At 46.5% G+C, this 21,056-nt stretch overlaps 1 protein-coding gene across 1 annotated transcript in view; it reads right to left on the minus strand.

Annotated features, from left to right (window-relative positions):
• The window catches only part of LOC121835355 (proteasome adapter and scaffold protein ECM29-like), an 86,894-nt gene extending 67,662 nt beyond the window's left edge, over window positions 1–19,232 (minus strand). The window contains exons 1-12 of the mRNA XM_042289483.1: window positions 19,152–19,232; window positions 18,708–18,838; window positions 16,002–16,237; window positions 14,974–15,330; window positions 12,841–12,882; window positions 10,713–10,791; window positions 9,723–9,845; window positions 8,421–8,509; window positions 7,321–7,402; window positions 4,625–4,741; window positions 3,830–4,056; window positions 1,151–1,256 (exon numbers count right to left, since the gene is read on the minus strand). Coding sequence (XP_042145417.1) covers window positions 1,151–1,256; window positions 3,830–4,056; window positions 4,625–4,741; window positions 7,321–7,402; window positions 8,421–8,509; window positions 9,723–9,845; window positions 10,713–10,791; window positions 12,841–12,882; window positions 14,974–15,330; window positions 16,002–16,237; window positions 18,708–18,838; window positions 19,152–19,176 — 1,614 coding nt within the window. The 5' untranslated portion in view covers window positions 19,177–19,232. The remainder of the gene's footprint in view (window positions 1–1,150; window positions 1,257–3,829; window positions 4,057–4,624; window positions 4,742–7,320; window positions 7,403–8,420; window positions 8,510–9,722; window positions 9,846–10,712; window positions 10,792–12,840; window positions 12,883–14,973; window positions 15,331–16,001; window positions 16,238–18,707; window positions 18,839–19,151) is intronic.
• Between the last annotated feature and the right edge of the window lie 1,824 nt (window positions 19,233–21,056).

Consider the following 21,056-nt stretch of genomic DNA (forward strand, 5'->3'; position numbering starts at 1 on the left):
GAATCCTGGTACTTGTTCAAGGTCCAAATGTTTTACATGTCGAACTTTCTGCGCCAATTATTCCAGAAGCCCACGCGTGTACATAAGAGGCTTCACGTAGCGAGCCAGAGTCAGTTTTCGCCCAGATTTGACTCTGCTGTCACGCCGACTTCGACGTCCGCGACATTCTGCTTTCTTCTGTTCCCTTTTTATTTTTGGGCACAAGTTCGCCCCATTAAATGTTTCAGCTTCCCCAGTTATTCTTTGTTTAACCTCGTCATTCGTGACAATATTTGCACATAGCAAGATTTGTAAATCCACTCAGTTAGTTATAGCTGGGCATCTCTATAGGTAACTGTATATAAGATTCGTCGTCTACTTGCCATTCCAAGGCATCAAACTTTCTGAGATTGCAGTCCATAAATATTGTTAGATTAAAATTAGCTTATAAATGGACAAGTGGAAGCTGGGGAACAACCTTCATGAGTTTAGCTGGGTTTTCTTTTAAGCATGGTACAACAGTAGTGAAAACTTGGAGGAACTATTCGATATGTGATTCGAAAATATTCAGCCAAAACCACTATGACCTTAAAGGTCAGAATTTAATCCTTTTGGCCCTGCACTTTCCTGCACTAATTCTTAACGTAAAATAACAAACGAAAAAATTTCCTAACTTGACCATTTTGTTAAATGCAATGCAGGTGCACTGCACACCTGCATTGCCCGTTTTTTAACGAGCAGCAATTTCTATCGGGATGAGATGCAATGTGACACATGGCAAAGAAGTTGCAAATCTATAAAGGATTTTTCTTCTTTGAGAGCATTGCGTCGTTTTCTCTGAAACGCCACCACGCGCACAGTCTGACTGTAAGATGCCTCCTACCTGCCAGATTACTCTACTAATGCGCAGTTCCTGCCCTGCCCCAATTCCTATGCAGCGGAGGGGGAGGGAGAAGAGCGTGCTAGTGGGCCACTTACCATCCCCTCCCATCCTCCAACTCTGTGCAGCACTATGCCATTGGTCGCGTACACTATGACATCAAACCAACGGCTGTGCTCCATTGTGGCCACTCTTTCCCATGGTCTTGCTACAATGTGACCAACACTGACACGAGCAAGCAAGGTCCATTGCACGGTTACAAAGGCTCTAAAAATGTACGACGCATCTCACCTTGGTTATGATAAACTCCAGCATGCTGGGAAACGGTGGGTAACGAGGTCCGTCTCCTTCCGCCGGATGCAGCGCCTTGAGCGCCTCCTTGCGGATTTCCTCCTTGCTGTGTCGGAAAAATGCAATTAGGGCTCGGTTTGTCTTTATATATTTAAAACAAAGTCCTCCTTACATCACTTTGCTACATACTGTAGAACCCCAATCAAATGCCAACCCACAAAACAAATTAGAAGTTCTATTTCTATCTATTGATCAAACCGCCATGTGCAGGATTGCGCCTTATGAGGAACACGGTGGACGCTAACTCCAGTCTGAGCCTTTCAGGCACACAACGTGTCTAGCATCACAACATCCTACTTTTGTATTGTTTTTTGTTGTTTTTTTTTCTTGTTTTTGAAGTTTCTGCAGTTAGTGAAGTCCTTTGAAGTGTCTCAGAGTCCTCTCTCCTGCTTCCTTCATTCTTTTCTTTCTTTTGCTATTGTCTTTCACAGTTGCATCAAGTGGCCAGCAGAGCTCAGAGCACAGGTGTTTGACAACCAGCCAACTCTCTTCGAACATGCAAACACTTCACTTTTCAAGGCTATGTCGGAGTTAGCTTCAGTAAGAATGCCATTCTGCATCATTATGGGGTGGACAATCCATGGGAATGCAATCACTAAATTAGATTAAAGTGGGGCGAGAAACGAGGGTGGTTATCATTTGAGCCCATTCTCGTTTCGCCCTTCTCACTTGGCCCTTCTCAAAACAACGGTTCTCAAAAAAAATCTTCTCGCTTTGACCCGTTGCATTTGGCTCTTTCCCGTTTCGCCCTTTGCATTTCAACCCTTCTCATTTGGGCCTGTTCTCGTTTTGCCCTTCTCACTTAACCCCCATGGTTCCCTACAGCGTAATGCTGTTGGGTGGCGCTTTTTTGTTACAGTCAAATGTTACTGCAGAGCATTACAGATCTCCGCGAAAATAGGCTGATAAAACACATTCTGTGTTACTACTTTCCCAAGGAAATGGCCAAAGAACAAAGAGGTTGGCGATGGGGCATTAATCAGTCACCGCCTATAGACCTTTTCAGCGCTTATTGTCGCGACCAGGCCGACCAGACGGTCACGATAAGACAGCAGCCGAGGTGGCCGAGGAGGGATCAAGAGAGCTAGCTGTACACCCCGTGATTGCTGAACAAAAAGTGATTTTATTTCCCCGTCGCTCTTGGGAAGAAAACATTAATGCTGCCATGTGGAAAGGTGGCGCCATCTGTTAGATGGGCACAACACTACACTTTTCACACAGGTGAAAAATGCTAAGGCACTGGGCTGTGGACGTGTGCGCTGCACGTCGTATCATTTTGTAAAGAAAAAGAGCTACTGTGCACGCATAGAATGCCTTCGCCAGTCCAGTAGACAAAGCGTGCAAAAGGCGATTATTGGAACGGTCTATATTTCTGACAGGAAGAAAATGCACAAGTTCCGCTGCCAGCACTCAGTCGTTGCCTTCCGCAAAAAAAGTGTCAATCCATTTTAGGACATGGAATGTTTTACACTTACACAAACCGGTCATTCATCTGCAGATAACTCGATTAAAACATGGTATAAGAGCTCACTTAATCATTTCAAATATTTCAAAAACTTCTTGTTGACATAGAAAATCATCTGCATGCGCAGCGTTTCTGGTCCAATCGTAGACCTGTCCAGTCTTCGAATGCATCTTAACTGAGAAAATGCTTTCTCGACATCAAAACTTTTGTTTGCAACGCACAGCAACGTCAGCGAGCCATCCGGTAGTCTGGGGTAGCGCTTTCTTATCAAAAATGCCTTCGCTTTAATTCATTTTTTTGCTTTTAATTTTGTCCTTTTTTTTTTTTTTTTTTTTTTTTCAGAAAGTAATATTTTGTGTCGACTGTGTTGTCGTTACCTTCTTCACTTTGTCCCTGTCCTTCGGCGCTTCTATCCAGTCATGACCCAACTAGCCCAACTGAACTTTCTGTTACTCAAACATCTTTTGCATCGCTTCTGTGATGCGCACTTTCAACAAGTTTCGTTAATGAGCTTCACAAGTCTACAATGCCAAAGAAAAAAATGTGAAAATGGTGGAATTTTTGTACTAAATTTGGTTAATAATCGTGTTATACCAAACTTTAAAAAAAAAATATTTTGGACGTAAATATAGGAAAATCTTGGGTTTCACCTAAAAACGAAGGACCCTATTTATCTCTGATGGTATAATCGGGACCGAAACAAGGCAAGACTCGGCAATAAAGCCACAAATAAATAACTTCGGTAGGAGCATGCCAAACTATGCCATTCGGTTAACCGAATGGCATAGTTTGGCATGCTCCTACCGAAGTAGCGCGAGTGGGCAAAATGAGAATGGGCCTACTTGCAAAGAAACTGACTCGGGTCTTCTTATGAGAAGGTTCAGACGAGACAGACGAAATGAGAATGGGACGAAACGCGCAAAGTCCAAATTCGAATGGGACGTTTTCAGATAACAGGCAAAATGAGAATGGGACCAGTTGCAAAAAAAACTGGTTCGGATTTTATGAGAAGGTTCAAACGAAAAGGACCAAAAGAAAATGGGACGAAATGCGCAAGGTTCAAATGCGAATGGGATGTTTTGAGGTACACCCATAAACGATAAGGGGGGACCATAAAGAGGCTAGCAAAAGGTCTGCTATTGCTTGCAGCGCACCTGTCACCAGTAGCCAGGAGCAGCAGGTAACGTGACGGGACGTGTAGAATCCCAAAAACGGTGGCCGCATAGCCGACTGCGGCCTGTCGCACGGCCGGATTGTGACTCTCGACGTTGGCCGCAACCAGAGCAAGCACCAGATCCTGGGTGGCGCTGTCCGCAGCCTGGAAGGCTGGCGCCATCATCGACAGCGCCTCCTGCAGCGCCATTCGCACCTCTCCCTCCTCCTGGGCAGACATTGCTAACATTCGTCAATAACCGTCTCAAAATATATCGACAAAAAAAAAATTGACTGTCTCTGGCATTTTTAAAGGCAATCTAAATGCATGGTATCTCCTCGTGTCTTCGCACTCCTCCTTTTGCAAGCACAGTTATGAGGGCACTCAAAGACATTGCCAGGGTTCTGTGAATATATAAAGCCATCACAGTGTCATAGGACAATGTGATGTCACATGATGCCATGTCACGTGACATCATGAAATCATGTGACATCATAAGTCACGTGATGTCAGTGTCTGTGACATCATAAGTCATGCAATGTCACAATGACTATGACATCATGAAGTCATCGGTCGTCATAAGTCACGCAACGTTATTATGTCACATGACGTCACAGGGCAATGTGACATTATGACAATGTGACACAGTGACACATGACATGTCAATTTTTCGGGGGGAGCTAAATTCAGTTGCTTAAACTGTGATCGCCCGATATAAAGGGTTGAGCCGCCATTATCAAGTTCAATCCAGTCTACAGCTGAAGTGTCGCTACTCCAGCTACTAGTCCAGTCGCACCTTGGCGAGACCCTCAAAGAGAGCACTCAGCATGCTGAGGTCGCTGGAGGCCAGATGGGGCAGCTTGCGTCCCAGCTGACCCAAGGCAGCACACGCCAGCACCCGCAGCTTGGAATCCTTGAAAAGAAGACAGGCGAGGTCAATCACTCGCGGCCAATCACAGTGTATCACCGAACACGTGGTAGAGCACAGACTGTGATTTGCTTCACTCCATGTGCGAGCATGTTGCCCAGAATGATGTCTACACTGCACAAGTGCAGACGTGCGGCAACGGTGCTCGAAGCCTGAGCTCGCTCTTGTAGCTTCTGCTGCACTTGCACTTAAGGGGGGACACTTCCTTCAATCTCTTTTAGAAGTTGCATCTTTAAAAAGTAGCATTATCAGCTTGCAGAATTTCTGAGGGATACTGTCGAAACATTTTATTCCGTTACCTGAAGTATTTTTTCTGAAATAAATTCTTTATTTTACACTTTTTTTTTTTCTGAAAAGAACCAATATCTATGACATTTATTTTTATAGTAACTGACTACAGGTATTCTACTCTACAATCCTCCACAGAAAAACAATTGATTATCAGTACCGTTTTAAAATTATGAATTTCTAAAACAGACAGACTTTTTATTCTACGTCGGTATACGTGAACCCTCAGTAAAACCTCCAGGATTGGTTTGCCTAGCTGAAATTTAGCCTACAGTTCTATATGATTACCAACATAGCACCCTAAAAGTTTCATTCAAATTGACGAAGTAGTCAATAAGAAGACTTCTCTGGGTAGTAGTACCCTCAGAGTGAGGTGAAGTATAAGGGAAGTGGCTGCTAAAAGTTTAGGAGTAAAAAAACCCAAGAAACCTTAAATCCCCTTTGAAATTATCATATCAAGACAATTCACAAGCTCACAAACTTTGCAAAACAAAGCTGTGTCAAAGACACAGCTTTGTTTTGCATAAAACAAACTAAACGGGCTGTGCCCGTTTAGTTTGTTCCATCCACCTTTCAAAGTTCCCAGCATAGGGTATAGCATCAAGATGCTCAGCTACACACGCATGCGTAAACGTGGCAAGTGTCTGATCCACAGTGCTGCCTTAACGCGTAGCTCGACTGCGTTCGGAATATGCCTCAACTGGGGAACATGTTCCGAGCATCCAAGCACATTGTGACAGTACGGCCATGAATTCCTAGGGTAGGTTTGATTCTCGATTATTGCCAGCCCTTTGTAAAATTCCTTCCACGCCTTGGCACAGATAAAGCATGCCGCACATAAAGGGGCAGTGCGATGATTTTAACGTCGAAAGAATTTGCAGCTTGTCCCTTTTATAACGTTTATTTTGGCACGCGAGAGAAAACACGCCATCTTCCCTTGAAATACTGCGATTCCGCCATGATTATGCAGCAGAATCACTGTATTTCCTGGAAGCCTTTTATCAGAAGTCAAAAAAACTATTTCTTCTCAGTCACTACTTTATCCTCTTTCCCGTGGCAAACCGTCTTTTGTCTCGCTCGTTTGCCCCAACATTCGACGAGGCTAAGCGGGTGCAGTGCTCTATTGTGGCTGAACCGGACCGGGAATACTCGGCAATCGCAGAGGGGGGATTGGGGACTCCGAAAATAGAACCATGTCTGGTACTTCGCGTTCTAATGCAAACTCTGAACGCCAGGAGCCGGACGCCACTGTTCGAGCGCGTTCGAGGGTTGAGTGGAGAAAAAGGCAGCTAGCTTGGTGTCTACCCACTGATCATTTCAGTCAGAGCTCAGTGTTTCAACGTCCTCGCGTGCTCTTGTCTCCTTCTCTCTCTCAGTTTCCCCCTGTACAGGTCACTTACAGCACATTTTCTAATTACTACACTCAGAAAGCACACATTTATATTGCAACGATCTAAACTAATGGCATGTTCGCTTCACCTTCTCACTTCATCGTCCTCATCATCGCCAAGATTGGATGATAGGGTCCGCGGAGGACTCAGACTCGCGCGCGGGACAATCAGATGCTTGGAGCTGCTGGTAAACGGTCGTACGAAATACAATAGTCTCTCTTCATCACGATACAGTTACACAGATTGTTTCAAAGTTTCATACTCAGGTTGTTCACAGGCATGTTTTAAAGAGCTTTTCCTGTTTTTTTTTTGTTTTTTTTCAGGATTAATTTTTTTCTCCTTTTGATCTAGAACTTGCATCTGAATAGATTTTTTTAGGGTTGCATACTCCATAAATTAGAGTGTGAGAACATTTTTGAATAATGTAAGTCGCAATATTTGGTAATTGGCCAAGACTTCAATGACTGATTTTCAATTATTAGCGAAATAATATTGAGTTGTGATAACTTTTTAGGATGAAGCTAAAATTCTAAGAATGGTTTTGTCGCTCTTTCTTTTGTTTGTAAAATTTGCGTATATACTTTGTGCCATAGTTTTTGATGGAGATATTGTAGAAAAGTTGTTCAGGTACAAATGCGATGAAGTTGAGGGTTTCATTGGAAACTATAATAGATCGAAAAATGATAAGTTTGCGTTTATAGTAGATGTGAGAAAGTACCAATATAAACTGAATGAGAAATGAGAAAAAAAATTATCAAGACCAGGGTCTCCCCTTAACCTAGCGCATTCTTGTTGCTCTAATTAAACATTTTCCCGATGTCCAAGTAGTATGGTCCCATCTGCCGAGGCAGACATCCTAAAAAGGTGAAACACTGCTGAGCCTACCAGCTCTTCGGGAGGCAGCGCTAAAGCCAGCAGAGACGTCATCAGCTGTCGGCCCACGAGGCTCAGCTGCTGTTCTGAATTGCTGAAAAGAAAGAGAAGAGTCGCTGGTAAATCGGACCGGCTGCCCTTTGTTCCACAAAAATGTTCCAGCAACAACAGAGTCCCACAAGATGAACAAACAACTGACACTGTTTGGCAACTTTTGGGGAGCCAAGCAATCTGCAGCAGCACAGCTTGTTCCCAAACATTTTTGTTGCTCACCAAAAAGTCCCCAAGAAGGTGGACTTGGCTCGCATGCAAGCAGCGTTTGGTCAGTGTTCGTCCGGTAGGACGAGGCAATGCAATAAAACGGAGGTTCTCAGATCTTTCTAATCTCAAGGAACGACTATCTTTCTTGATGTATACTCACGAAACTTCTCCCGGTCTCATCATTAATGCAATAAAACAGTGCAGACGCCTATAGACCTTGTAAACAATAATGTACACAGAGTGACACTGCTAGCATGAACAAGCAATCATCGGCTTTTTCTGTTTTTCTCTAAGGCTGTCATCAAGATTAATAGTGCAGTAAAAACTGGTCGTTTGATGCACTAACCTAAGTGGTGAAACTTTATGCATGCTAATAGCTTCTAGAAGTAAAATGCGCCGTTAGGCTTAACGTTGCTGGAGCACCGACACCTTCGACGCACGAGGACCGACGTTGTAACAACACTCCTTCATTTCCCATCTCGATATGTCCACCGCAAGCCGTGCTCCCCTCTCGTCCCATTCATCCCCTCCGAGAGCTGGAGCAGTGAGAAGTTCGTGAGTGGCTCCGGTCGTCGCTGCCGCCGTACGCTCCTCACAGCGCTAAATGCGCCGGCATTGTGTTCGCGCTAACAATGTTGCACAGTGTATGTACAAGGGAACGTCTGGAACGTAGTCGTGCATTAGTGGATAGCTCAGATCTTCTAAAATAGTGCTTCAATTGGATGAACACTATACCTAGGGACAACCGAGGAAATTTGGGATGACGGGGGAACCCCTGGGGGTCGACCGGGGAACCAGTGAAAAAAACCATACACTAGGAGTATTAAAGAGAGGGGGACATCCTTACTCACTGTAAACACATTGACTGCACGAACTGGAGCGCCATCCCCTTCAGCTTGACATTTGTGTTGTTTGGGCTGTACAGGGCGTTGAAGGTGACCTGCGAGCGAGACAATGAGCGGAAGGAATGGTTAGACACTGTACGGGGTGCAGACAGAGGTGCAGGGAGAGCAAGGAGAGCAACAAAAAATTACTCCGATATCCCCGCCGTAGCAACGCCGATTCTTGATGGAATGCGTCAGCATTTAGCGCGGGGGTTCACTGCCTTCCGAGAGTCAGTCTGTCCTCTTGAGCGTTTGCAGTTTCGGACGCATACAGTTGTCTTCGAAGAGCCAGTCCTTCCTCCCGGGTGTCGGCGATTTTGCGGAAAAAGTGTCGTCGCTGCACCTCGGTTTTACGTTGCGCATACCGTGGAAACGAAACCATGTGCCTATGCCACAATTGCATACTGAGAAAACGAAGCCAGCCTAGTCGAAACCAAAGATGGCTGCATGCACCAGGGCAATAAATGCTCACGCATTTAAAAGACATACCAAATTTTTTAGGAAACAACTCTGTCGTTTAAGCGCTCCTTCGTTCAAGCCTCTCTAACCCCTCTGCCCTCTAGGCCTTACCAAGATTCCCGGCGAGGGACGAAGTGTTTTTAAATGCCTTGCATTCGTAGGGCTGGCTCTAAGGGTTTCCATCTCCATACACAAATGTAGCCTCGGTGGAATGTGATGTCACAATGCCACGTAACCCTCGTGCACACGCGATGTAACATGATGCGTTACATCACATGGTCACGTGACGTAACTTGATGGCCCGACGTAGTAGAGAGGGCTAGTGCACACCAGCTCGGAGCACGTGAAGCGAAAATATGCGCTGCAGAACGCAGAGATTCTGGGTACAATCCCCACCCCTACCCGTTTCGATCTGGATGAGCATTGTACCGGCGTGCGGTCGTGTATCACTACTGCGTGGTGCACGGTAAAGACCCCAGGCTAGCAGTGGTGCTGCACTGGCTAAATTTCTCATCTACAGCATCAACCAGTGTCGCCGCACCTTAAAGGCAGACCGGCCTTATGCAGTACAAACAAGAGTCAAATTTGATTTTGATTTTACACCGTGACGCAACGTCATAACATTGTGCGACTCCATTACGTCACGTGACAGAGTGACGTTTTGTGACACTATTACGGCACAATAATGTCATATGATGTCGGCACAGAAAGACTGATGTTTTTGTAACAACTCTGCGTGACACTTGGAAAGCAGTTCTAAAACCCATACTGTGTGGTGATGACAAAACAACGCAAAACAAAGACACGCACCATGAGAGCGAGTGGCAGTTGAGTCGCCGCCTCGCGAGACTTCAGCAGGCTTGGGAAGAGCTTCAGACGGATCCGTGTGTTGGCAGGGCTCCGACGCTGGTCCTCCGGAATCGCTGCTAGATCCTGGACAGTAAAAACACTGGCTGCCTCTTTGGTCTTCCCCAAGGCGTTCCGGTCATAGCATGTATAGAGCTTCCTCGCGGTCCTTCTTTTGCAGGCACAGTAAAGAGAGAACTCAAAAGCATGTTGCGAGGGTTTTGCTAATATATAAGGCCATCACAGCATCACGCGACAATGCGACATCAAGTGAAGTCATGGTGTCGCCAAACGCAACCGTCTTGCGATGCCACGGTGTCGGGTAACAACATAATGATGTCACGCAATGCCTCGATGTCGCACGACGCCTTAGGATGACGCAATGTTATAGTGCAGCGTGACTTCAGTGTCACGTAATGCGACATCACATGACATCACAGTATTACGCAATGTCGCAGTGTTGTGCGACACTGCGACGTCCCGCGACGTCGCGCAACGCCGTCTTGCGACGTCATATAGTGGCACCCGACATTGTGGCATCACACTGTCGCGTGATGCAAAGGTGTCAAAATACGTTACTACGCAGCACGAGGACATAGTACGACGCAACGTCGTGGTACAACACAACATCAGTGTCACATGACATCACAATGACGCGCGACATCCCAGTATCACGTGACGACGTAGTTTCACGTGACGTCACGCTGTCACGGGACGCAGACATCACATGCCACCTTCAGCATTCCGCCAGCATAAAAAACGACACCAATAGTTAAGCGTCAATGTGTAAACAAATGGGAAAAGTGTCAAACACCGATCATTGTTGTGACGCAATGCGGCTTACCGGAAGGGCAAAGGCGATTCGGCAAACCGCCCCATTGCCAGACCCACAAAATAAAGTTTCTCGGAAGTTCCCACGACAATCGTATGCGACGGGTAACATTATGCGCGTACCTGACCCTTTGGAGCGCAGGTGCCGAGGAACAACCCGAAGAGCCGCGCCACCAGCGTGGGATCGTTCCAGTCCACAGTGCTAGAAAAAAAGGAATCGGCGCCGTGCTCAGTGGCCACTCTTCTGCAACCTGGGAAACTGGATTGCCATTTAAAGGGCAGCATTTAAAGGGCAGCAAAATTTCGACAGCTGCTGACTTGCCTCGAAATTGGTTCAACACATTAATAGACAGAACTGAACTAGGAACGCAAACTGCAAGTCACAATAACTTTTTTTTCACAGCTACTGAATAAAGAAGTTTGATCTGAGGGGCCGACAGGCTCAACTGACAACGTTGAAAATGTGACACCGGATGTAGTATGTAAGATCGCCCGTGGTACAGGCCGTCGCTTGTACCGAGGCCCACGGGCCCACCCCACCCCTCTCCCTTTGTTTGTCCTGGAATCGCAGCGGGAGTTTCGGTTAAGTTTCAGCGGCTTGTGCACTCAATTTCTAGCGTTATATGTCGCAAAAAAAAAAATGTATCCGTAGCAAAATCAAAAAAAAAAAAATTTAATGCAAAAGGTTTATTTTTGCGGTAGGATCAACTATAGTCGATGACGGGTCAAGAACGAAGTGGAAGCTCCTCCCAGCTCTTTCCACTTTAGTAGAGCGAATGCAGGAGAGGAGGAGAGATTCTCTCCAGCGTTCGCTCCGCTGAAGTGGAAAGGGGTGGGAGGAGCTTCCACCTCGTTCTTGACCTGTCACCGACTATAGCCGAAACCAACTAGCCTGATACGGTGAGAAAGTGAGGGAGAGAAGGTGACGGCATCAGAGCACCGAGCTCCGATTGGAAGAATGGCGGGTAGACACGAAGGTAGCTAAATTGGTGGCTACCTGCCGTTCTGTCTACTTGCTGTTCGAATGCATTCGAATTTGAGAAGTGAGAAGAGACAAGGGAAGTTAGCCTTTGTATCTACCTGCTAATCCTTCAAATCAGAACTCGGTGCCCCGACGTCCCCGCACGCTCTCGTCTCCTCCTCTCCCTCAGTTCCTTATCGTATAAAGTGATCTCACCAGCCTCCTGTGAACTAAAGTTATGGTGGCATTGTGCGTGCATTCATCGCTTGATGAAATCAATCTATTATAGCCACTGATAAGGTGAGGACAGCAGGGGGAAGCTTTGGCTGTCCCGCCTCCAGCGCGAGCATCACACCTGCGATAACACCTCAACGTCGCGTGCAACTCGGACGTGCGCATGCAGCCAAAGCGCCGTGAAAGGCTTAGATCACATGCTGGAAGCCAAGCATCTGAAAAACACGCCCTGTTCTTCTCATTCTGTCAGCGACTGTAACCATTTCAGAAAAATTGTGCAAACACTCGTGCGGTGCGATGCGAACAGACGGCGTCGGCCGGTACGACATTTCGATAATGTTGCGTCGCGATTGACCATAGATTCCGACGACGCGTCGCGCGGTGTCTCGCATAGACCACTACCGCCCGCACACAGAACCACTAGCACCAAACACATTCTTCCAGACGCACTTGACAAATTGCTCGGTCACACTGGCACATCTAATGTTTGCTTGGTGTGTTCTTTTCCACGTGCCGCTTCGCTTTCGCACGCGTCGTGATTGTGACGTCAAATGCGTTCCATCCCAACAGCCGGGCGAGACCGCCGGCGCCTAGACATCGACAACATCCTCCTTGACGAGCGCGTTTACGCCGCCGAGCAGCAGCCGCCGGCTCCGGCGCGTGCTTTGGCCATTTCATTCTCGCGCGCCGAGGCTTAGGGCATCGAGCGAACGGGCAACCGAAGGCAAGAAAAAGCAGGTGGCAAGGAGTGTGATCACGTAATCCCCGGCACAATCGCGATCAGCCGAACGCAGCTATTATCAGCAAAAGGGCAAGAGTTCCACTGCTTTACTCGCCCTCTCTCGGCACCAAAGCCGCCTGCAATAAACACGTGCACGCTTCGTTCGTTTCAGCCTACGAGACACTCCCCGGTACAACGAGCCCGGTACAGCTGATGCTGTAAAAAATATTCAGTTTTAGGAAGAATGGTGAAATTGCTTTCAGCATTCCCCCGACCGTTGGACACAATCTTTTTCCCGGGTGGCACCTAGAATTGATACAGGGAGGGAAACATACCTTCCAAGTGCCTTCAGCTTCATTTCAGCAGCACTAGCAACGCTGCAAGAAGAAAAGGCATACCCATTAGTAGACGCAGCAAAGGTATCAAATAGCTTGGCAGAAAGCTTCAACTGTTGCACAAACAAAAGAGAGACCGCAAGCAATCCCAGAGTAGTTCTCGATTAGGTTAAGTATCAGCGAAGGCTGATTCGTGCACTTGCACTGATTTAGTGGTTCTCGATAATGCCCAGAAAGTATATTACTGAAGCCATACCTTTAGATTTACCAATTAGAAAGTTAATTATTCAAAAGTAATTAAGAGCTTAACTGTGCCTACCATAAAATTCTGAGAGATACCCCCACCCCCGAAAGATAGCCCACCCCTATTTTTGGCTTGATTTGCTATTTCTTTTTTTAAACAACGAAAGATACCCCCAGATTCTTAATAATAGTAGTACTGGGGTCAATGATGACCTCGGCGTAAATGCGGCCATTTAGCTAAGGCGGAATATAAGCGAACGTTGCTAGCTGGGAAGTACAGTTATCTTTGCTTCGCTGCCCCTTGCCACCATAACAAGCTTGAAAGGAACATGACTAAAAATAGTAATGTTTTAAAATTTTCTTCATTGTACACCGAAAATTAGGCCACTCCATATTTTCACCTGATTAGCTCTTGATGTTAGGTGGGTTATCTCTCGGGATTTTACGGCAACATTATTTATTTTCCTAAATAGGCTCTTTGGCGTACGTTTTGATGATTTTACCCGTTTAGAGAAACATCCCGTCGTATGTTTAAAAGTCAAAATTCTACACAGCACTAATGGTGCAGGCCATACATGGATTAGTATTTTTAGATAGTTCACTACGACAAGGCATGATGGATTTTGTGATTGTCAAAGCATCCTGATGATGATATGTATATGATACAAGCTCCTTAGTGAGCTAGCCACCCCAAAGCAGGTATTTGTCTAGGTGTGATGTGTACGACAAGGTTTCACGTGCCAGCCATTGAAATGGCGAGTAGGCACAAGGTGCGGACTACAGACCATTCCAATAATCGCCTATTCCATCTCGCACCCTTTGTCTGCTGGGCTGTGAAACGCGTTCGGAACACATGGAGTAGCTATCTTCCGCGGAATATCGGGTGTAGCACATGCATCCGATATTCCACGTTCTTTGCCCGGGTGATCAGTGCTGAAAAGGTTTCTACAATGTCATTATATCAGCTTAGTTGTGGAACTCCCACAGAAGGGGGTAGTACCATCGCTCCCCCCTCAAGCCTGCCAACAGTCGTTTGAAGTGAGATCTAGAGGCTCTGTTTCAAAACTTTTTTTCAAAGACACTGCGGTGATGCGCAGTCTAGATGCCGTGCTTAAAAACCCGCGTAACTGTTGTTACTGTAGCCGCCGTCCCCTCCGAAAACGGTGGTGCATCGAACAACGGGAGGCAGACCCTAGGGGGAGAGGAAAGTACTGCTCGTGGAAGCGGCGTCTATGGGCAGTTTTGCAACTGAGTTGTCCTACGAGGGTGATTAAAAATTATCCTCATCCAATTTTCTTAGATATTTTGTTGGCCGCACTGCCTTACGATAGATTTTTTAATGAGGTCGCTGTATCTTTAGACACTGTTGTGCAGGTTCGAACAGGTTAAGCCAGTTCAGTTGTGACTGAGGTGCGAGAAACAATGGCTGCCCTCCACTTATGATTTGCCCAAGTGGGGGAGCAATGTTTTTGTGGCCCGAGGGTGTGCCTGGTGGTAACATTTATAGAAGATCTTGCGCACTGTATAAAGAAAGTGGTTTGTCACAAGGAAGTGTGTTTAAAAGGATACAGAAGTTCAAGCAAGAACGCACAAGTGTCAGCCATAAAGATTGTGCCGGATGCACACCCACGTCTTCGACTGACGACCACATTGAGCGTGCACGTGAACGGATTACGTACGTCGCATAGACAACTGACAATGGATGATGTAAAAAAAATAATTTGCAAATAAGCCAAGGCTTTGCCTATGCAACAATCCATGACCGGCTTGAGTATGAAAAGGACTCAATTAAAACAAATTCTGGAGCCCGAGAGTGAAATTTTTTTTAATCACCCTCGTAGTAACGTTGGGTGTCTAGAAAAGAGTGTATACCGGATCTCCTCTCCCCACCTGTGCCGGCTGTCGGCCGCAGCCATCAAGAGGTGAACTACGATGCTGCGCTCGGGGAAGACTCCGGACGCCACGAACGTGAGCGCGCCCAGCTTGGCCTTCTCCAGCTCCTCGGGCGTGGGCGGTCCCTCGGGAAGCAGGCGAGCCAGCGATTGGTTGCTGAGGCAGGCGGGGGCAGTGCCCCCTGTCATGGACGGATCCGCCCCGGAGTAAGGCAAGAGCAGCAGGTCGAGCAGACGCTCCCGCAAGAGTGCCAGGGTGTCCGACCCTTCGGGAAGGCCCAGCCAGCTGGCTCGCGCCTCCGGGCTCGACGGAAGCGTCACGTGCGGGATCGCCGCCAGTGCAAGCTGAATCAGGCTGCAAGGAACCGAGGCTGTGAAGTAACTACCGTATTGATTCGAATATAAGTCAACCTTTTTTTTTCCGGAAATATCAAAAGTTAAGGGTCGACCTATAATCGTGACCAAAAAATTTCAATCTACATTCGTGACCAAATTTTGCGACCCTCTCAAGGGAATGGAGCTGTCGAGTCACCAAATCGGCACCGCCATAGATTTTTTTTTTTTTTGGTACACAAACACAATTGAAACAGCAGGAGCTCGTGGCCAGCCCATCGTGGCTGCCGCTCGTGCACATCCCTTGGGTGTCGTGTTTCACGCCTATAAAGCAGGGAACACATGAGCGGCGAAACGGGCGCTGCACGCTGATTCCCACAGCAAAAGCCCAGGACGCTGTGACGTGGACCCATGCCAAGCCACCACGTCACAGCGCGTGCGCAAGTTGCCATGAAAACTGCCGTGCGGCGCCCGTTTTTGTCACTCCTGCGTTCCCCACTTAGGCTGCCGGCGCCGTTCGCACATTCCCCTCGCTACACGAGATCACGACATCCGACAGCGTGACAAGCCGGCTCCCGTGACATCATTTGTTGCCACTTCGGGACTGCTTCCGGCGTACGGGCTGGAGCGGAGCACCAAACACGCCAGCCGAAGACGCGTCCCAGGCATTGTAGCGGCTCCTCGGTGTCTCACCTGTCCTGGTGCTGCTGCGGCCTCCCGGCGACGCAAGCCAGCAGGTCGGGCAGCAGCTCGGCCTGCCGCGCCTTGTCCAGCCGCGGGAACCCCAGCTTCAGGTAGATCATAGAGAAGTTGAGGACGAAGGAGCTGGAGTTGGGGTCCTTGTACTGCTGGAGCAGCGGCTCCACGGGCAGCTGGACGCGCGGCCGTGACTTGAGGCGCTTGTTCACGTGCACCAGCACCTCCATGACCTGAAAGGCCGGGATTGGGGTGCCACGTGTTAAAGGGGCAGTGCGGCCCTTTTAACAATGAGAGAGTTTGCCACTCGTATTTTTTATTGACCTGAATTCATGTTGTACGGAATTACATAAAGCACCGACTTAATAGAAGTGCCTAATGTAACCACTAACAAACCAATCAATGCTAGTAAACTAGTTCACGCAAGCAACAAAAGTCGACGACAATAAATATATATTGAAACTCGCGTACATCATTAATGTGAAATACTAATCAAAATATTGTCACGCACACACGAAACAAATTCTTTAATAATACCAACAACAACAATATAGCCCGAAAATATGTTGAAAACCATTTCTATAATTAACAACATTAACTGCAACGCAGCGTCTAGCGTTACGTCCGACGGAACCCGAAATAAAAATTGAAGTTACGTCCGATGTAACTTTACGTGAAGGATTCGAGTTACGTCCGACGTAACCCAAAATGATAATTAAACTTACGTCCGACGGAACTCCAAATAAAAATTAAAGTTACATCCGACATAACTTTACCCCAAGGTTTCGAGTTAAGCCCGACGGAAGGTCGTGGTACTGGCACGCGTTGTGTAATTATTACTACACGCGTTCGTGTAGTTATATATGAGCAACACAATTTTTTTAGATCCCGGCACATATAGGGGCTCTAGACGCTTTAGACGAGACGATGGGCCCTCAATCTGTTGTACGAACCAACACCCCAACATTGATATCTCAGGGTCTCAGGCTCGCAGCATGGGTGCTGCGGTTTCCATTTGGTTAATGTTTTTCTTTTCTTTTGTGTGTCACATCCAGGAAAAATTTCATATCAAAAAACAAATCAAAAAAAAACTCTTAAAAAAATTATGAACAAAAAAAAACGAAAAAAAAAAAATGCGTATGCGAAGGATATTGACGGCTTCTACATTTGAGGAGCACACTCCACCCCCTCAACAAACCTGGAAGTTCAGATTTTAACCAATTTACGAATGCTACATCAGACCGTGATTTTAACCAATTTACGAATGCTGCATCGAACATAATGCACAAGTAATTTATAATATTTTTGTGTTTACGTCGTGTTTCGGCCACAAAGCGTAACATTCAGCAAGGTTCCGTAGGTTACACAGGCCGTAACTTATTTCTGTTGGACGTAACTCGAAACCTTAGGGTAAAGTTACGTCGAACGTATCTTTAATTCTTATTTCGGGTTCCATCGGATGTAACTCTGCTCTTTATTTCAAGTTCCGTCGGACGTAACTTTAATTTTTATTTGGAGTTCCGTCGGACGTAACTTTAATTTTCATATGGGGTTATGTCGGACGTAACTCAAAACCTTGACGTAAAGTTACGTCGGACATAACTTATCATTTTTATTTTGGATTCCATCGGACGTAACGCTAGACACTGCGTAACTGCAAACCTAAGGCTTTAATACCACATAATATGCTGATGTCAGGGTAAGTTATAAATCATTGGACCGATTGAGCGAGCAATTTATAAAACCATCAATGGATGCGTAATTGAATATGGTTTGAGGAGGTTGTTTTACTCTACAACAGCCCTGGAGAAAAAAGTGTACTGATAAGGTTTATCGTTCACTTTTTCTGCCACCCTCTACCCAGAGTGGCCTTTCCAGAGACTTCTGGACTGACTAAGAAATACGTACTTGAGCGCAATTATATTGTTTATCTTGGCACAAGTAAGAGAAAATGTGCAACATTCCTCCGAAATGCCGCAATGTATGTGCAAAAGGAAAAAAAAGTCTGAAGACACCTAAGCACGTCTCATGAGTTGTGAATGCGAAAGCATGAATGTCCAATGGAACGCCACGGAGTTTTGTGGCACGAGTAATGTTTTCGAGTTGTGGCAGACGCACCAGCGACGGTGTGGATGCTAGAGGCGGCGCCATGTTCGTCGGCGGCAAGACGAGCAGAAGCACCGCCGACGATGTGGATGATGGAGGCGATGGCATGTTGGTCGATGGCGAGACGAGCAGAAGCCTCCGAGCGCTCGCCAACCTGTCTGTTTTAACCGGCGCGGGGCCCGTAGTGGCATGGGTTGTGGGGGCTAGTTTCATCGGCGCGCTGGCAACACGGACACACTGCGCTATCTGGCGGCGGTCGTTGAAACTGGCGCGCGCAGCGGCCAATGGGAGCCTCGTCGCCGCGCGCCAGCCAATGGGAGCTTTGGGACCAGGGAAACTAGGTGCCGTTTTCGCGCTTCAAACTCATAACGTCGGCTCGCTCCCAGGGACAGTTAATGCTTTCGCATTAAAAAAGCATTTCACAAACGGAGTTTAGTGGTCTCACAAAAAATCTGCACACTACAAATGAGTGACTTGGAGCTGATACGTCTAAAAAGCTGCAAGAGGCGGTCTGGTATCGCTAAGCGTTCCTGTTGTGATCAGTCCGAATGTGCTTCTTCCAAGGGTGTCGGCGGAGGGTGTCAGCAGCGGACTCACCTTCTTGCGCACTCCCTCCTGCGTGCTCGAGAGCTTCAGCAAGATTGGCAGCAGGAATTTGCCCAGTATGCTCTCGAATTGCTCGTCCGTCTCGGCGGTCACGATTCGCAGGAACACACGCTCCAAAAGCACTGACAGCCAAAGAGAAAGAGCGCCGCGTGTGAGTCCCCAACCTGAGCGAAAACGCCGAGCACCTAGCGTATATTTCGCCCGGCCGGTAATTCACGAGAATACGGAAACAAACAAACAAAAAAATCACGGTTTGACAACTGGCGTTTCCGGATTTTACGCTTCAAGAGGTTCTCGCTCGGTGGCAGTGCAGCGAAAAACAAAAGTGACTTTAGACACGACGCCACAAATTGCTCCCTGGGAATTTAATAGCTCAAGACTGATTTTCTGGAGGTGTTTAGAAGCATGCCAATAAAAATAGAGGATGCCGCTCACCGATATCGTTCTGCGCTTCCGCCATGACTGCTTGTTTGTGTACGGATTGGATTGGCTTGTATTAAGTTAGTTACGGGGATTACAGCAAGCATCCAGGGGTACTGCAGTGATTTCTTCATCCGGATGGCACAACCAGGCACAACGCTCCGGTAACAGGTTGCTTTATGAAGACATCCCTTTTAAATTATATTTTGTTATCTACACACATTGTGGCCTTCACTTAATGGCTTATTCAAGAGATGTAAGAACCCAGTTCACATCCAAAGCCAAACTGCCAAGCCGCCTTGATTGCCTCTTGTTTACACCGGCGGTACCATCGCTACCATCATCATCGTTTTTGACGTCACGGGTAGGACAGACTGGGACAGAACGCGCAGATCTTGGATCCTTCGACTCGTGAGCTCGCTTCATGCGCTGTTTGGGTAACGCACAGCAAAGCCTGTTTCACACGTTGTGTTCATCTGGTGAAGTGGTGTGTTGTTCTCTACCCCAGTACCAAAAGCTGGATGATGGAAATAGAATATCCAGCAGTTTACCCAACGGGTTTACCCCACTATGCATCTACTACGACGAATAGGGTGTATTTTTTTTTAATTATAATTTGGATGTGCCATCAAATTAAATACAGGAAGCTGAAATTCAAGAACCTCTCGAGCGTGTAGTCGTGAACAAATAGGAACCTGTTGGTTCCTATTTGTTCTGTGAGTGTTGCTCTCTTATTAGTTTGAAATTGATTCTTAAATTTTGTAAACCAGTAAACAAATATTTTCTCAGAATAACTAAATAACTGGCAGAAAGAAATGGTGGCTGGCTTCAGGAGTTGTTTCAACTAAATCCCCCATTATTCACCCAGTCGATGTGTATTGTGTGATGCCCCCTCATGATCAAGGTCGTTTAAATCTAGCAAGTCGGTGACACCTCGGTGTCCCAAAACATTTCACTACCACTTATATGTTCAAGTCTGCGGACTCTAATGCGCTTCTCAGCGAACGATTTTAATTTTGGAAATAATTCTAAGTGAAAATTAGATAGAAGAAATTAATCCATCGCAAGAAAAAGCCGGGCCATATCCAACGATTTAAGAATTTCTGAAAATTTCTGCGTTTCTTTCGAGCCGAACTCGCGATGTGACAAAATTCTTTGCCACATATTTGATGCGGGAGGAACTGAGCGCGAGTTGCTGACGAGCATGAGTGTCGGTATTGTCGAGTTCAATGTAACTAAAACAAGTGTGCAGCATTTTTTAACACAATGGATCTTTTTCCAGTAAGCTTCTGCGCATGCGTACAGTCCCGCTGTCACCATTTTCGCAGGACACCAAAACGCGGTGCACTGCGAAATTTTTTTTTTTTTTCTCCTGCTAGTGGTTTTTTTTTTTGCATGTATGTATGTGTGTGTGTGGTGTAGCAGGTACAGTGAGCCTCTATGGCATGGGCAATAGCCTTTTTACTGTCACCCTGGTTTTAGAAACCGAATAAAGCATTATTATAACATTGTCAGCATCTATCTTCGCACACATTTAGTCTATTTTGATGCTTTGTTTTTAGTATTGGTAGTATGAGGTATAAAAAGCACTGAAAACCGATACAACGGCACGATGCCAATATGTTTTGACAGGCAGAGGCATGTTGGGCTGCTCTCCTATTTTAGTTCGTGACAACTCCCCAGAAGGCGCTCGTTACTCGAAAAAGCTCCATTGTGCACGCGTGCGCAGTTAAGAAGAGAGCGCGACATTTACTCTGGTAAATGCAAAACCTTTCTGTACAACAACCTCCACAGATTTAAAAAAAAAAAAGAATCGGAAAGGCCGTGAATTGCCCTGACGCACGCCACGCAAGCTGTAATGTTAAGCTCCAGACTTTGTTTTGAACATTTTCAATTTTTTTTAATAAAAAAAGCAATTTG

Source organism: Ixodes scapularis, unplaced genomic scaffold, assembly GCF_016920785.2.
Source record: "Ixodes scapularis isolate PalLabHiFi unplaced genomic scaffold, ASM1692078v2 PGA_scaffold12__126_contigs__length_90152505, whole genome shotgun sequence".
NCBI lineage: Eukaryota > Metazoa > Arthropoda > Arachnida > Ixodida > Ixodidae > Ixodes > Ixodes scapularis.